The sequence below is a fragment of the Alligator mississippiensis genome, chromosome 4 (assembly GCF_030867095.1).
Source record: "Alligator mississippiensis isolate rAllMis1 chromosome 4, rAllMis1, whole genome shotgun sequence".
NCBI classification, from domain to species: domain Eukaryota; kingdom Metazoa; phylum Chordata; order Crocodylia; family Alligatoridae; genus Alligator; species Alligator mississippiensis.
In genome coordinates, this window is record NC_081827.1 from 218,463,656 (window position 1) to 218,482,309 (window position 18,654).

General features: G+C 41.5%; 1 protein-coding gene across 1 annotated transcript in view; it reads left to right on the top strand.

Moving 5' to 3' along the window:
* Window positions 1-18,654, top strand: part of FIGN (fidgetin, microtubule severing factor) — a 133,395-nt gene that overhangs the window by 112,332 nt on the left and 2,409 nt on the right. Inside the window, exon 3 of the mRNA XM_014599381.3 lies at window positions 11,547-18,654. This exon is cut by the window's right edge and continues 2,409 nt beyond it. Coding sequence (XP_014454867.1) covers window positions 11,547-13,798 — 2,252 coding nt within the window. The 3' untranslated portion in view covers window positions 13,799-18,654. The remainder of the gene's footprint in view (window positions 1-11,546) is intronic.

The following is an 18,654-nucleotide window of genomic DNA, read 5'->3' on the forward strand; positions in this document are numbered from 1 at the left end:
CTGCCCACCCTAGCAGATCCCTGACATCCAGGAGCAATTCTGGCACACAGGGCTGCCCAGCCCCAGAGGGGAACGCTTTCCCCTCCTCCCTTCCCCGCTGATGTGGGGCATGGAGGGAGGCTCTGTTCAGTGCTGGGGGGCATGGGGAGTGGCTTTAATGAAGCTTCAGCTGCTGGGGGTCACCGTGGCCCGGCCTAGCCTGGCCTTGCTCAGCCCCAGCTAAGGCAGCTGCTTGGGGCCCCATGAGCTCCTCCCAGTGCCTCTGAATGGGCACAGATAAGCTGGCTATGCTCACTGATGGGAGAAGCAGCTGCCTGGCTGCGCTTACCTCCCTGTCACTGAGTTGCACCCAGAGGGGGTGGCCCCACCCCTGTGGCCCAGCCCAGCCCAGCCCAGCCCCACCAAATGGCTGCCTTATCCAGGGCTGAGTGAGGCCAGGCTGGGCCAGCACCACCACTGGCAGCTGTGGCTCCATTAAAGCCTCTCCCCGTGCCCTAGCTGAGTCAGGCCGGGCCAGGTTGGGGAGCACCACAACAGCATCCCCTCCCTGCCCTGTGGCAGTGGGGGGAGGGGGAGGAATTGTCCCCTCCTTGGATGGGCATCCTGCACAGAGCCCGCCCCCCCCTGCCTCTCAGTGGTGGGGTGGGAGCAGGGAGAGGAGGAGGCAAAAGAATACCCCCCAGCATGAAACCATGCGGGGAGGGGAGTTGGGGAAGAGTCCCCATCTGGGGCTGAGCAGCATTGCATAGAGCCCCCTCCACCCCTTAGTGTTGGGGGAGGAGCAGGGGGAAGATGAGAGAGGGGCTCTAGGTGATGCTGCCTGGCCCGGCTCCCATCCTGGAGGGGGACTCTTTCCCCTGCTACTCCCTAACCCCACCCCTGCACAGTGTGAGGGGGGCTGTGTGTGGCACTGCCCAGTCATGGCATGGGGAATAGCTGGAACAGCTGCAGGGGGTAAAAAGTGGAGAAGAGTCCCCCTCCACTGGGCAGCCTGAGCCTGGTATAGAGCTCCCCCCCCCCAGCCCTGGGGGAGGGGGGTGGAGGAGTAGTCCCGCTCCAGTGCCCCACAGAGCCCCCCCTTCCCTGACTCTGGGGGGAGGGGGAGGAGGGGAAAGATTCCCCCAGCACACAACAGAGCCTCCCACCCTGCCCTGCAGGACAGCCGTCCTGGCATGGTGCTGTTAAGGTGAAGGGGGCAGGGAAAAGGGTTAATTCCTCCCTCCTTCCCTTCTGCCCTGTAGCCAGGGTCTGCCAGCCCCAGAAGCCACCTCCACAGCCCCCTCCCCTCTCCCTAGCTGACAGGCAGACCGTGGCTACAGTGGGGAAGGAGGGAAGAATTACTCCCCTCCCTGCCCAATTTGCTTTAGTGGGGTCATGTCAGCTGGGTCTCCCCATGTCCACCCCTGCTCTGGCTAGAGAGCAGAGGGGAGGGGCCAGCTCATCTCTGGAGGAAAGCAGAGCCCTGCCCAGAGAGTCTGCCAGGATGCTGGGCAAGTCTGGTTTATCTTAAACCAGCAAGGGGCTTCAGGCACACATTGCATAAAACTGGCTTGACTCAAATCAATTAAGTCTGATACTACATTCAACCAGCTTCATCTTAAACCAGTTTCAGCCATTTTCAAACTGGTTTATATGCACTGAATGTCTGTTCTGTTACAAGCTTAAACTGATTTCTGATCACTTAAACTGGTTTATGTGTAATGTTTGTCCCTAGCCTAACACAACAGAAGTTCAGTGCACAAAAACCAGTTTCAAAATGGCTGAAACTGATTTAAGATAAAATTGGTTGGCTGTAGTATCAGACTTTAGATTAAATCAATGTATTGAGCTCCTGTCCCAGATCCCCTCCAGATTCAAGTTAACTTTGTCTCCCAGCATCCTAGGATGTTTTCACTTCCTTCACAACTCTCCCCCCCCCCCCCCCTTGCAGGGTGGGCAGGCTAGCCTTGGCCCAAGCTGTCTGCAGCAGCCAAGCAGGGAGGTGCGCTCTAGCCCCCTCCTCAGGCTTCTGGCCTGGGTCACTGCAGGCATGTGGCTACATTTTCTGAACCAAAAGTGAATTGAATCAATTCATCCTCAAGTTTTTGGTTTTTTTTTGACTATCTGTACTTAGCTCAAGAGTTGTGTTTAGGCAGCATCCACAGTGTCTTATGTCCTTTACAGGCATCACGCTCAGGAACTTAAGTAGAAAACATGCAAATGTAAGGAACAGGAAAGGGAAACAACATTAAAGCTTAGTATGAATGAACACTGCAGATTAGTATGCCTTATTAAGCTACAGTTTTTCCTTACTATATTTTCTTGTTTTAAGGGAGTTATGAGCATGTGTGTGGTAGAAGAAGGTGTAAGACAAGACTTGGGTTTGTAGAATGATGCACCTAATGCATTCACACATCAATCTTGTATTAAAAAGACTTGCAGATGAATCAGAAATGGTTTCTCCTACAGTATATGATAGATCAGTGCAATTACAATTTAAGGTAGGGAGTATTTGACTGAAACAAAATACATTGCAATAATTGAATTCATCACAGATAAATTAATACTTCCAACTTTGTATAGAGATAAGTGACTTCTTATAGAGGGTGACTAAAGAAGTGATTGAAGGCTAATTCAGTGTCTAAGCAATATGGTTGTCTATTTAATCCAAGTTTGTGGGCTGCTTTTGGATCGGCCTACAGTTCTGACCTGCTCCTGCTCTCAAAACAAAAGATGGTGGCAGTTTCTTAGCACAGTTTGCTGTTACTTGATTTATTCATGTTTTCCTCTGTCTGAGTTCCATACAGTTGTGGAATCTGAACTATAACTACTAAAGAACATGTAGCTAGGAATGCCTTTGTGATTGATAAAAGTGCTACTTTATGTAAATGGAAGCAGGGAGAGAAACTAATTTGTTGTAAATGTATTGTAATTTGTAGTCATGAGGTGTGAGACTGTGATTTAAAAGGAATAATCATTTGACAGTATTTAAATTAGATAATTGTGATGTGCTAGTTTAATTCTGCATGTTTTGAAGATCCTTCTTTAACCAATTCCAAGCTCCTGTGTGTGGCAGATGGTATGGTATCTCTAAGTAGTGTTATGTGTTGATTCCCTGAAGTGACTAGTAGGGCTGTGCGAAACAGCACCATTCTGCTTCGACTTCAGTTTCAATGTTTTGATGGAACAGTGTTTCATTTCGAGTTTCATTTAATTTTGAAAGTACTATTCCGTTTCAATTAATTGAAACTGTTCTGCTGTTTCGACGTGTCGCCTATAGGTTATAATGGGAAAGCATGAAACTACCTATAACTTTGTCATTTCTAGCCTGATTTGGATGAAACTTGCAGGGATGATAGCCCCTTCTGGGGGGCATGATGCTTGCCCAGTTTCAAGGAGATAGGTGCAGAGGGTTCTGGGAAACTGCACCTCAAGGTGCTGACAAGCAAAACTGTCGCTTGCCGGCAACGGCAGCTTCCTGTCATCTGGCAGGCAGATCCAGGGGCCTGCACCCCTGGGGATGCTGTGCTGGACTCCTCCTGGAGGTGCAGCCCCTGATCTGCCTGCAAGATGACAGGTGGCTGCTGCTGCCGGCTGGGACCCAGTGCCGGGAAGATTGGCGCTGCCGCAGACTCCAGTCAGCAGCAACAGCATGCGTTTATCCGGTGCTCAGATCTGGGGGCTGGCACTCCCCGGGAGGGCTAGAGGCTGTGCCAGAATCCTCCCAGGAGACGTGGGCCCTGGATCTGCATGGGATGACAGGAGGCTGCTGCTGCCAGCTGGGACCAGCTCTGAAAGCAATCTGAAACTCAAAACATTTTGAAACTTTCGAAAAATGTTGAGTGTCCTTGCTTTATTTCAAAGCTGTTTCAAAGGCTTTTGTTTTGTTTTGATTTTGCTGTTTCAAGCTTGAAATGCATTAAAACAGCTTCAAAATAAAATACTCAGTGAGATTTCACACAGCCCTAGTGACTAGTTTCTTTCAAATACTTTGGTATTAAAAAGATTGGGAAGTTGTTATAGCACCCTCTAAGAGACAGTTGTGTAGTAAAGGTTCCTGTTTGAAATGTGGAATTCAGAGCCTGATCTTGTTCCCATTGCAATCCATAGCAACACTTCTAATGCCTCTTAAGACCATGTCCAAACTAGACTCTAAACTTACTGTTCCAGTGATGGCAGCCTCAGGCCTGTGCACTACTATTTAGACGTGAAGTTGTATAGTTGGGCTAGCACAGCAGCAAGAGTGGGCTAATTATCACCATCTCTCACCATTGCTAACTACCCCACTATCAGTATTCAGTCATGCAATGTTTATTCCAGGCAACAATATGTGCATTTTTTCACATGGCATCTCTAATGGTGCTGCCACAGGGTACATTAAGTTTTCAGTCTAGATGGGGCTGAATATAAGTAAGAACAAGCCATATTTTCAAAGATTTATACCATATACATCAAAGCAAACTCTAAGCTATTGCTTATCAGACAAAGCTTCCAAAGTTAAACTCTGATCTTGCAGCTTGGGCAGAATCTCATTCTTGCATGGTATTCCTTGGAAGCCAAGAGCACTAAATGACTCTGCAGGGCTGGAATAATTTCTCTTGGAATATTTTTTTTCTGAAATGTTGGAGTTATTTTCAAAAGCTATGCCCAATTCTGCAATGAATTGGCATGATCTGCTTTTCTAGATTCCCTCTGATCTACCACAGAGAGCTCAGGCAGAAGGTAGCTTAGGGTGTTACTCTCTCTAAAGAAAGTTCAATACCAGTAACTTCAAATATTTTTATGTCGGCTTCTTAATGAAAATGGATGTGAAGGATAAATTCATCTGGTATAATTTTGTATTATTCTTGAACTTTTGACAGTACACAGAAGTTTACAATTGTAATTGTACCTCAAAAACTGAGAGTACTGAACAGTGAGTGGTGATGTTTTCAACCTTCTTTCAGGTTCTAAAAAGACTTAAAATGTAGGTTTTGAGACCAATTGTTTGATACGCTGAGCATCTTCAGCTCTCATTGAAATCAGACATTTGTAGGCTGTCAGTACCTTGCCAGATTAAGGTTCTGTTTAAATCAATGGAAGTACCTGTTTTGAGCAAGGGGTTCATGCCTCAAACAAGGGGATGGATTAGAGCCCTATGTTCCTATGAGTCTAAGTTGGTCTTTGGTGCTGCCCAAAGATAGTGGCCTCTATCCATGCAATACAAGCAAATTCTTGGGTGGAATCATTAGAATCCATAGTGCAAATAGTCAGTGTCTTGAATTAATCAGGTACATGATCAAATGCAACAGTTTAGTAGTCCAGAGCATCTGCTGAAATTATTAGCTAAATATGTGAATAATTAGAAGTGGTCCGGAGCTATGAAATTTTAATCTACCTGCAGATCCAGAGTTTTGGTGGAAGTGGTCTTTTAGGTGGCGTTCAAAATCAGAATTTGTTGCTGACACACGTTGACAAACAATATGCTAAACAGAAGTCCACTCTAGAGTCTTGACATGAAGATCTTATTTACTCCTTCATCACTAAGGTCCCAGTTCAGCAATCTATCCTTATTCAGTAAATACAATTTAATGTAAAACCTGCTTACAGCTTTTGCTTATTAGAAATGAACTTCAGGACATGTTTAAAGGCTTTGCTGAATTTGAGGGTGTTGGGGATATAGTGTTCGGCAATAGGAAAATTCTAAATTAAAACAGAAAAAAAAATGGAATGAGATTTATTTTATTTTCTCTTTTGAATACCATAAAAGTGGGTTAGGGGAAACCAGTCATGAGACTTTATGCACTTGATGCATCCTTAAGCATCCCAACAGAAATTGAAGTTAAATAATTGAGAAGCTTGGTTTGCCTTAATGTGGTTTGTTTTCTATTTTCTCACAATGCCATAATATTTTGCAGGTAAAACGCAACTTCTTCCCCCATCCTCTTTTTTTCTGAAAATGTGACAGTTACATGAAGTTGTTGTTTTTTAACAAAATACCGTATTTGTTGCATACAATGTACCCAGAATAAATTATGCATCTTAATTTTTGAAAGGCAGAATGAAGAATCAAGTCATAAGTAATTGAGTAGTAGCAGTTAGGGAGCAAAGCCTGCTCATTGTTCTGCTCCCTGTGAATTGCAAGCAGAATTACTTTCACTTTTGCCTAGTAAGTGGCAGAAACTGCTCTTACCATATTTATCATATATACTGCACACTCCAATTTCCAACAGCTAATTCTTGGAAAGGAGGAGTGTTGCATGTGGAAAATTTGGTAGTTTTAGTGTTGTTCATGTATTAAGGAATTCAAATATATGGTCATTTGTTCTGTTTAGTATTGTACACATAAGAGAGACTGTTGAGCAAATATACTGATCTGAAAGTGGAATCAAACCATTAGAGCTTTTATTGTAATAGGATCATTCACTTTTCCTCATATGTTCCAGGCTGAAGTGTGTAATACAAATCTCCATAGTGAAAACCAAGAAAAAGGTAGTAACCAATTAACATTCAACCAGAATGCTGGTCTTTTGCCTTTATCTCTTCTGAGTATGTCCAATCCTGTGGATTACTGAGCTCTTTCCACTCCTACTGAAGTCAGTATTCCAGTCTTGGATTCAAGTACAAGGTCGTGGTAGGGCAGGTAGCTGCTGCAGCTCTGTCTCCAGCCCTGACATAGGGTTGAGATAGGAGCCACAGTTACTGCCTGCCTTCCTACTACCTCTGCCCCTCCCGCCTGTTCCCCCTCCTACCCCTGTAGCCTCAGCCCCCTCCCTGAGTGTTGCAGCAGCTCCAGCCAGGCCCTGGAGCCTGGGCCAGAGCTGCTGTACTGCTGCCACTGCTACTGGTTTGGGTTGCAAAAATCATTTTTGGTAATATAAGCAAACATGTGCTCTGTGCCCCAAGCTGGAGTAGAGCTGAAACCCTGCTGAAGCCAGAGTACACAGCCAAGTAGGGCAGAGGCTGTGGAGGCACAGCCATCGGGGGATCAGCAGTAAGGGGTGCAGGCACAGGGTTAAGTAGCAGGGGAGGAAAGGAGGGCAGGTGCTGGGAGAGCAAGTGGTAGGGGCAGCAGGGGGGAAAGGGCTAAGCTGCTTGACTCCCCAACCACCTGGCCGTCCTGCCACTGCTTTCCCTGCTGCCGTGGTGGGGGCGGGCAAATTTAAGTTGACCCTCCAATAATTAGATTCTATGCACTGAAAATTATAACATTTATAAATTTTCTGTGTACAGACCCTAATTATTTGGGGTCATCTTGAATTAAATATTGTCGTGGATTTGGGAGTATATGGTACAGCTGAGAGACTTGGGAAGAATTTGTGTGTGTTAAAAACAGAGTCAGTCTATAAAATTGTCAGTGTCCTTACAGTCAATTTAATTTTTAATTTTGCCACAACTCTAGCATGGTTTCCTTTATTGTTTTGGTTTTTTTTAATCTACAAAGCTGAATTTCCAAGGGTACTTCTATTTTATGGAATCAGGGGTATGAAATTCATAAAGTATTGCTTTACAGGCTTTTCATTTCTAGGTTAAACAAGTAAAATTAAAAGGAAAAGAATATTGGCAGAAACTGAGTAACAATAAAAGGATTGTAAAATATTGTTTTGGCTCTGATAATTATTCTAAATGTAATCTAAACAGAACGAACTACAACATTTCCTGAAGAGAAATACATACAAGTGCGGTCAGAACAAGAATAAAATTGCTTAGACAGTTCCCACTTCTTGAAAGTCACTTGTTAAATTTATTTTAAAAGCAATTTTCAGATAGATAGCTTTATGTAGTAAAGAACCCAAATGCTGGTTTATGCATTTTGCTATCCAATATTATCAGATTAGAGATTTATTTCATAAATATCAGTAATTCAGATGATTCTTAATGAAGCACAATCTTGCTTTGCTTTTTTTGTTTTTATTTTCATTAAATACTAAGCAATTGCAAATATACCCTATAAAAGACTGCTCCTTATTTCAGATTTGAGGTAATGTTGCAATAATGCAGCCTCTAAATATAGTCTTATTACTTGACTTGACACAGTTAAATCAGCCTCAAGAGGCCTTAAAATTGCAGAAGGCTATAGCATACAAAACAAGACAAAACACAAATAGTAAAATCCTAAGTAAAATATAATTGGCGAGCTACTGCAAATATTGATTTGCTTGAAAAACAAACAGAACAAGTTTGCTAACAGAAAAAAGTGCAAATTGCATTTTTTTCTGAATCATAAATTTGACCCTTGTGATTGCTACCAACAGAGACAACCATAGTAAAGTTTTGTGTTCAAAGTTTTGTGATAATGTCAGATACAAATAGCAATTTCTTCTATCCCAAATTCCAGAGTATCCCTAACTATTAACTTATGTTTCAGAATAACATTAATGATTGCAATGCCCTGGAATAATTGCTCGTATTTCAGAAGGCGAGGACAATCTGGATCTCTTTAAGTTTATCTAATGATAATCAAATCCTGACTTTTACAGCATTTATTAGATGTATTGGTATTTAATAAGAATCAGTAAATAAACTTTAAATTACTGTTCAGTGAATACATCCAAAGCTTGTCTGACAACCTGAAATCTATGGTCAATTATTGTAGATAAAGTGCTTAGATGAATGTGACTTCATAAACTTCATAAAATCCTCTTGCAAATTCCATTTAAGAAAAATGTGTAGGAATATGTTTAAATCCACTCAAAACTGGGACTGTTAAACATTTTAAATAGACTTTCCCCCTCCCTCTTTCCCCCCAACCTCATGTCTAAAATTAAAAAGAAAGGGGAGGAAGGGGACGGTAATTTTAAACCCTATTTAAAATTATGCCCATGCAAGCTTTTTGGAGGTATGTTCTTAAAAGTAACATTTGACAACATTTTTAGGCATGTTTTGTGAAAAGTTATTATGACACTCATAATTATTAGGTACTAAACTCTATGTGTTTTTACACTAACACCATATGTAGCACTTTTTAAAATTTCCTAATATGAACTTTCCATTTACTAGGCAATAAAGATGTTGGGTCCAAAGCATATTCATGAACTAGTATAGTAGTGTTCATTCTGTCAACACATGTACAAAAGGCTGTGTCCATGCCCGTTTCAATCCTTCTCGAAAGTTCTGCTGTTGCTTACTACTGAAATCTTTACACAGACATTCTTGTGGGATTCATTCACATGTATCTCGTGAATCATCAATCTGTTCAAGTTTCCATGTGTGTCTATATAACACAAGCTTTCTGTGTTTTGGAAGTATTTCAAGTCCAAAGTTGAGGAGAGTGGATAACAAAAAAAAAATCTTACAGAGCTAATTAATTTGGATGTCTTTTAGGCAGTTCTGTGTTATAGCCACATTAATATTCTCCTTTTAAAAAAAGACGAAGTAAATCCCACAATGTTAGAAGAATTTTAGATACTGATTACTTTCAATTGGCTCTTGGTGATGTTGCTCTTAAGATTTCCAGCTGAATTTAACCAAAGTCTGATTTCTGAAAAGCTGCTTGATAGTACTGCATTAAAATTGCATGTTTTTCATATGAGCATATTTCTGTAATTTCACCCAACTTCACATTATATTTACATTTCCTCCCACTTTAAAAAGCAGTGCTTAAAACTTCAGAAACAATAAGCAAAAAATATTATATTAATTCCAAAGGAAGATAATATATCTGCCAAAGTCTCAGCCTTGAAACTAGAATTGTTGAGTTTCTCTGTATTAAATATTATATGGTAACTATATAATGCTTAAGAGGCATTTTTCTCAATTTGCCAAATGTTTGAAAAATGAAGGGAAAATACAATTTGAAAAAAACCCCAAATAGTCACTGGCAAACTCAGATGGAGTGAGATGTGCAGTATTTGTACTAATAAAATATAAGGCTCAATTACACTGTACTTTGCAGTTTTCAGGCTAAATTTAACTGATTTTGTGATCTGCAAATGCATGAATCCTTAAAAAAAAACCCAAATGCAAATTAGTGCAACTGCAATAAAATATATTTGCAAATGAATCCTGTTGCTTTATTCATTTATTGTGTAATTACTGCAATCCTTCCCACCTTGTTTTCAGTATTTCTTAATCATTAAGTCGGAAGCATGACAGCAGTGCCAGCCCTGGCATGATTCTCTTTGACTAAAACCTTGTAAATTAACACAATTAGCACAGCATCATCCTGCTAATTAACTTCCAGTGTCTGGTGCAGTGGTTTTGCAAACAAGGAATAGGGAATCAGAAGGGAATAAACATGCCATTCTGTTACCAAACTGTGTGCTGTGTTAGGCTTAGCTCAGTGAGGCTAAGCTGGCCATGTCAGATGCCAGAGTCAGGCAATGAAGAGCTAAAGGGGTTGGGGAGGAAAACAGGAGGAGGTAGAAGCTGTCAAAATAGACTGCAGTAATTCAGAAGGGAACTAGTGCCACAGATGCTTCATTTAGACTAGACCTCCTTCTTATCAAAGAATCTATGCCAGAGGGCACAAGACTGTTTGCAAAAATCATTTTTGGTAATACGAGAGAGATTAAGGAGGCCTATTTGATTCAGCTGTACAAAAATCAGCAATGTGTCTACCATGCATAGGTAAGAGTTGGAGAGGGTTAATGCTTGTAAATTGTTCTTGTTACATGTGGTGGATTACCAGGGGGAAAAAAATCGCATCACATTATTTGCAAGATTAATTGCTTTAAAGTAGCAGTTGCATTTTTTGCTTAGTTTACTGAATTGACAGGGTGTATTGCCATCAGTGTAAGCCACAGAACTTTTAGGGGCTAGACTGCTTTTCTTTTCTTTCTTTGGTCCCCCCCTCCTCCCCCCTTTCTTTGTACCCTGGAGGCTGTGAGGGGAAAAAAAGAGAGAGCAAGCAAGGAGACCGACAGACAAGTGATGCTTGTTTTTTTTTCCAGAGCCTCAACAACAGAACTGAGAGGCAGAAAGGAGCCAGTTGTAATTCATACCGAGTTGTAGGCTTTGTGTGATGAAAGCGACGGAGCGCTGCCTGGGAGATTGCTTTGCTGCACTCCACGAAGCAGATTTGAAACTGTCGTGGACCACTTTAGATGAGAGTTGGATTATGGAATGACCTGCTATGTCTGTGTCATATTGTTCTGCGCAGGGTGCATTATACTGTGCTAACTAGGTGTTCAGTACCAAATAAGAGAGGTATCCTAGATGTGATCTGTCAGCTGTGTCTCATATTTTTATATTGGTTAAAATATAAAACTGAAACTGTGATGAGAGAAGACAGAACAGTTAGGTGTCTTGTAGGTTAACGACAAATCTACACTCCTGGTATTTAAAATGTATAAGATTTTGTTTAATTACTTTAAGAAATCTGGCTTTTCAGAACAAATAATGTTTTTCTCCTTCTAACTAAGCAAAAATATGGCTCTGCTTATGTCTATATTTAAACAAATCTGAATGTTTTTATTGTTTTGTAAAGGCGTTCATTGCATTTTGTTGGTAAAGGATCTCTAGTCTGAAATACAGTAATTGTAGAGAGAACTAAAGAAAAACTAAACAGATAATACATGTACAATTAATTTTGAAAGCATCCAAAGTATCTGAGATTGCTGTTAACTTTGTTTTCCCCACAACCCTAGGCTTGAAGATGCAGTGGACGCCGGAGCATGCCCAGTGGCCAGAACAGCACTTTGATATCACTTCAACCACCCGGTCTCCTGCCCACAAGGTGGAAGCATACCGTGGACACCTGCAGCGCACCTATCAGTATGCCTGGGCCAATGATGACATCTCTGCTCTGACTGCCTCCAATCTGTTGAAAAAATATGCAGAAAAGTATTCTGGCATTTTAGAAGGGCCGGCTGAACGACCCATCCTTAGTAACTATTCCGAAGCTCCGTCAGGGCTGGTGAATGGTCGGAAGAATGAAAGTGAACCCTGGCAGCCTTCTTTGAATTCAGAGAGTGTTTATCCAATGAACTGTGTCCCTGATGTTATTACTGCCAGCAAAGCTGGAGTAAGTACAGCCCTCCCTCCAGCAGACGTCTCTGCCAGCATAGGGAGTTCACCTGGGGTGGCCAGTAACCTGACAGAACCTAGTTATTCTAGTAGTACCTGCGGAAGTCATACAGTTCCTAGTCTTCATTCAGGGCTCCCATCTCAGGAATATGCTACAGGTTACAATGGCTCTTACTTACATACTAGCTACAGTGGCCAGCCAGCACCTGCACTTCCTTCACCTCATCCATCTCCTTTGCATAGCTCTGGGCTTTTACAGCCCCCCCCCCCACCACCACCACCACCAGCCCTAGTCCCAGGCTACAATGGGACTTCTAACCTCTCCAGTTACAGCTATCCTTCTGCTAGTTATCCTCCTCAAACTGCCGTTGGTCCTGGGTACAGCCCTGGCGGTGCACCACCTCCGTCAGCATACTTGCCTTCAGGAATTCCTGCTCCTACTCCTTTGCCCCCAACCACTGTACCCAGTTACACTTATCAGAGTCACGGTTTGACACCCATTGCACCATCAGCTCTGACAAATAGTACAGCGAGTTCTCTCAAAAGGAAAGCTTTCTATATGGCAGGGCAAGGAGAAATGGACTCCAGTTATGGAAATTACAGCTATGGCCAACAGAGATCTACACAGAGTCCGATGTACAGAATGCCCGACAACAGCATTTCAAACGCAAACAGGGGGAATGGCTTTGACAGAAGTGCTGAAACATCAACCTTAGCATTTAAGCCAACAAAGCAGCTAATGTCCTCTGAACAGCAAAGGAAATTCAGCAGCCAGTCCAGTAGGGCTCTGACACCCCCATCCTATAGTACTGCTAAAAATTCATTGGGATCAAGAACAAATGAATCCTTTGGGAAGTACACCTCCCCTGTAATGAATGAACATGGTGATGAGCATAGGCAGCTCCTTCCTCACCCAATGCAAGGCCCCGGACTTCGTGCAGCTACCTCATCCAACCACTCTGTGGACGAGCAACTGAAGAATACTGATACACACCTCATTGACCTTATAACCAATGAGATTATCAACCAAGGACCTCCAGTGGACTGGAATGACATTGCTGGCCTAGATCTGATAAAGGCTGTCATTAAAGAGGAGGTTTTATGGCCAGTATTGAGGTCAGATGCATTCAATGGACTGACTGCTCTACCTCGGAGCATCCTTTTATTTGGACCTCGGGGAACAGGCAAAACATTAATGGGCAGATGCATAGCTAGTCAGCTAGGGGCTACATTTTTCAAAATCACTGGCTCTGGTCTTGTCACAAAGTGGTTAGGGGAAGGAGAGAAAATAGTTCATGCTTCCTTCCTTGTGGCAAGGTGTCGCCAACCCTCAGTGATTTTTGTTAGTGACATTGATATGCTTCTTTCATCTCAAGTGAGTGAAGAACACAGTCCAGTAAGTCGGATGAGAACCGAGTTCCTTATGCAGCTGGACACCGTACTAACTTCTGCTGAGGACCAAATAGTAGTAATTTGCGCCACAAGTAAACCAGAAGAAATAGATGAATCTCTTCGAAGGTACTTCATGAAACGACTTTTAATCCCACTTCCTGACAGCACAGCGAGGCACCAGATAATAGTACAACTGCTCTCACAGCACAATTACTGTCTCAATGACAAGGAGGTTGCACTGCTTGTCCAGCGCACAGAAGGCTTTTCTGGACTGGACGTGGCTCACTTGTGTCAGGAAGCAGTGGTAGGCCCGCTCCATGCCATGCCAGCCACAGACCTTTCAGCCATTATGCCCAGCCAGTTGAGGCCAGTTACATATCAAGACTTTGAAAATGCTTTCTGCAAGATACAGCCTAGCATATCTCAAAAAGAGCTTGATACATATGTTGAATGGAACAAAATGTTTGGTTGCAGTCAGTGATACTACTTTAAAAAATGTAATGAATGTTGGCACACACACAACCTGCTACATAGGGTATAGAACCCCTTTTCAGTAGTGTTCAAATTTCAAAGGGTACTGGGAAGACTACAATTTACCTTGCCTCTAAAGAGTCAGGGTAGACTTGAAGGAAAAGTGCATCAAACAAGAGCTGCTGATCTGAAAAGCCACACATGACAGAAAGCGTATGTTGATGCTCAGTTCTGTTCAAGCTAGACAACACTCACCAAGGAGCAAGGTGCAAGTGGGTTGATTTCAGAAGGACATGAACCCTGTGTGTTGATTCCATTCTGCTGTTCTTGAGATTTAGTTGCTGTCAAGTGCCTGAAGTGGTGCTTTATTTTTTGTTTGCCTCACAATTACATTGGTGGCATGTGCTAATATAAAGAGCTTTAACTTCAAACATTATTCGGACTAAAGAGATGAACGGTTGTGTTGTGACAGAGAACCAGATTTTTGCTATTCTAAGAGCAACAGTATTCCTCAATCCTGTCTGTTCTGCAGTATTAAACTAAGAACAGGTAAAACAGGGTAACGGTAATCTGGACCTTAATTTCTGCAGTTCATTTCTTTTAATGTTCTGTCTGCAAAAACTCAGGAAAGTGATTGTGATTTGTACAGTACCTCAAAGGAATGTGTTGAAAGCACTATGTACTGCTGAGAGTTATAGGCTAGGCTTCAATGTTACTTTATATTAAATATGTATGTTTACCTCAACAATTGGAAAATGGCAAGGAAAATTACTTTGAATGTATCCGGGAAAATACTGAAGTGTGATATGACTGAATCTTTACAGCTTTAAAGTAGAAACAGAAGTGTTAAGAAACAGTTCTTTTGCCAATTTCTGGGAACAGAACAGAATAATTCTCTTGTTGGTAAACTGTAAGAGGTTTCAGCATATTGCTCCTTTATAATTACGCGATACAGTCTTTAGAAGGTGCACAGATGAAAAGAGAGCCACTTAATCAGTTTATGTTTGCATCTGGAACAGTCAAATATTAGATTCCATAGGACTCCGAGAGGCAAATTACCTTTAAACTATGACTGCTGGCCTTTTATTACTTGGCTGTAGTTGTAGTTTTGCGGTTATTTTGGTAAAACTGTAAGGAATTGAATCCTTGTAGGTCACGGGCATAGCTATGGGGTGCAGAACTGTTTATAGCAATGCAGTAGACCATGACCAAACAAACAATACAAATAATAAAGCAAAACTGAACCCTCAAAGTACTTTTATTTCCCCACCCAAACTGTAAAGTTTCATTTTTATGGTGTCCGTATGGCTCCATTGTCTTTAATGCAATCTTCATTTAGCATCCATTAGTAATCTTTTCAGCTGTAGTGTACCCACCATTATTGCTACCTCAGTTTTGTTACATTTCTCTTGGAAAGCAAAGTAAGAAATAAGACAAAAAATTAAGACAGATTACATTAGGAATGCTAACCTGCTAAACGAGTTTCAGAGATCTGCTGTTTTCTCCTGAAGTCACGTTTTTCCGTACCTTAAGCCCTCCCGGCCCCCTCCCATACATGTACTGTGGAGTCTTCCTTCTGGAAAGACTAGCTGGCATGTGTGGTATTTTGCTCCGTTCTTCCCCTGCCCCACAGTGTCTTTCTTTTTATCCTTTAATGCTTTATGTGCAACTTTTTTCATGACAGCTGACTGATGTTGGGTAATGTCTGTGAACAGGAGCAGCATACGCTGCAGCTGCCCAAAGCCTCTGCCACCGCATGAGCAGAACAGCCTTGCTTTTTTGAATGTAATTTTTGTTGTTGTTGTTTACTTTAAAGAGACGGTAACAAAACTGTTGCGAAGCACTGGCATTTAATGTTTCTGTTAAGTAATGTACATTCAAAAATGTTAAAGAAATGCACTGAAAGCCCCAAGAAGAGAGATACCAATCTGTTACCAGATCATGTTTGTCTTCTCAAAAATTGTACAGATCTCATCCATTACGTTAAATCAATTGAAACATTTAGCATTTAGAAAGCTAATGAGGGATTTCATCATATTGCTGGAAATTTTATGACTCTTGGTTATTGCCTTCGTTGATCTTTCTTTTAATATATAAAATATATTTAGTTAGATATTGCTTAAAAACAGAGCAAATTAACCAAAATTTAATTTAAGAGGGATTCCTGGCAAACATTTTGTCTATCTAAAATTTGTTTTAGACACGAAAGTACCATTTTATAAACAGTGCCTTTCATTAAGGATACAGAAAGTAGGACTTACACACACCACCTGTTTTACAACAGTGACTAAAACGCAAATTGTTTGTTCTGACCCACTCCTTTCTTTTCCCTTTCTCCCCCCAGACACCCACCTCAGCCGTTCTACATTCTTCGTTGTTAGGAAATTCTGATATCCCCATTAGTTGTAGGTTCGTATTGATCTCACTGGCAAGTTTACTATTGCAGATTGCTGACCCATTTTCTGTCTTAGACATTGCATTTCATATCTTCCATCAAGCTGTGCTCATTCTAAAGGTTCAGGCAAATTTTGACAAACCTACTTGATAAATCCATATAGTAATGGTTTTTTGTGACTAGTAAAAGTAATGCCAAATACTGGACTGCACTAGTGTATTTTTTTTTCCTTCTTTTAGTCAAAAACAAAAAAATTAATGAAATTGTAGATGCTCATTTTGGCTTTCAGCTTTAATAACTATCTCTTGAAAATACACTCTGAAAAATGCATTGCTCAAATATTAACTAATGTGACAGACAGGCAGAAGCTGAGGTCATGTGCAGATATGTGTTCCCCAAACACTTAAATTTCAAGCTCTTGATTCAACCCTGGAGGTACTAGGGATTGAAAATTCACCCCCGCCCCCCACCTCATTTGGGGGTGTATGGTCAGAGCTCTTCTCAAGAGGTTCTCTGGAAAACAGTTGATGGCACCCCAGAGCGATCTGGCCACATCCTCTCCCTTTCCTGAATCTCTTCCAGTCAAAGGACTGAGTTGGCTATTTCCAGGCCTTTCCCCACTCCCTTCTCCCTCCATGTCCCAGATTTAGCAGAGGTGTGCATGCCTTATCACTCTAGTACCCTCTAGGTGAATTTCCTAGCAGGAGGGAAGCAAGCCCCAGGACTTGAGCTTTCAGACCCTGGAATGTATCACAATCATTTGTGGGGAGGGGGATATGAAAAACCCCAGGTGGCATCCTCAGGCTGCACTATTTGCTAGTCTTTGAAATAGCTTTGGTATTTAGTATTAGCTGTCTTTTGCAATTGGTCAGAGCTGGCAGGAGGGAATGGACTGCAGCTACAGAAGTGCATGAGAAAAAGCAGAGCAGCCAACAGTATGTTTTCAAGCATTGGGGCTTTCATGGATTTTAAGGACATTGGGTGAGACCTTTAATGCACATTAGCTATTCTAGCTTATCAGTAGAAGGTTTATTTGCCTGTGATGTCTGTTTGTAGTGTTTGCAACTGAGAAGACCATTTTACATCAGCTTATGCACTTCTTTGCAACTGCAATAACAATTCCAACAGCAAAAAAAAAAAAAAAGGCAAAGGAATATTTCTGCAAGCTGAAGGATCAATATCAATTCAAGGGGTAGTTCATAATGACCTTATGTGAGACACAAATGGAAATACTCTGTACTTCTGGCATGCTTCTCTCCAAAATATTTAGAACATTAGTGACAATATTGAAAAGTTTGCTGACTGAGCTGATCAATGGAATGTGAAGGCAGTTTACTTTAAGGCTATTTACTTTCACACAGAATATTTATCTATTAGTCAGTTTGTATTCTACTCAAATGCAGATAGATGGGTTATTTTTTTCTTGTGTATTTCAAACCCATCAAGGAGAAAATAAACTATTCCACTAAAACACAAAGGCCAAATACCATCTGGTCAAGGTGTATCCTAGCTAGTTAGGGGGCTATGCTCTGTAAACTAGTTCATTTTACATGGGTTTGCATAGGACTTTACTGTGCAGTTTCCAAAAAGAGATAATCTCGTTTAAAAAAAACAACAAATTAATTACAACTGTGGTTTATATACATTATTATATGTCCATTGTGAAAGCAAATTTGGGGATCAGTATAAGGTTTCTGCTGTCTGAAAATACATATAGCTTCTAGGAAAAAAGGTATTTCTGATAATCCCCTGCCTTTCCTCTAACCAGTGTATTCTATAAAACCAAAGGATACACTTCATCACAAGAGGCCACTTAAAGTCCTATAGGGCCTAATTCCCCTTTCACTTACACCAGTGTGAAACTGAGGTATCTCCGTTGACTTTAATGGAGTTGCTCCTACTTTGCACTCTGTTAAGAGAGTCATTTCCCAAATGTATAATAATCTTTGTCTGCTGGTTTTTGTCATGAGCTCTGAAGGCTAAGGTTGTACTCGGAGCACTAACTCCCTTCCATCTTGTATGTGTGCATGTGTGTATATAATATTTATATGTGCATACACACCATGTCTAAATAACATTTTTCTCTCTCTTCCTTAAAAAAAAAAAGAAGTTTTTGTTTTAATCACTTTCAAATTAGTGAACACAAGGCACATTAGTGAATATGGAGCTATTAGTATTTCAGAATTAAAAAAAACCCTAGCTGTACTGGTGACTAACCAATACATGAACTGAAGCTCACACTCTGCAAGGACCTTTGGTTGACATTCGATTTTGAACCTGCCAGATGCATTTTTGTGAACCAGGGATACTGCATCTTTAATGAACAAGTCTCTACTCTTTCCCCTGTTTTTAAATACAACACAAGCAGTGTAGCACTAGGCACTGCAATTGTCAAAGACAATTAGACTGAAAGCAGGAAAATTTCACCTCCCTGTCTCAGTGATATGTAGAATGTCGGCAGTGTGGGTCAG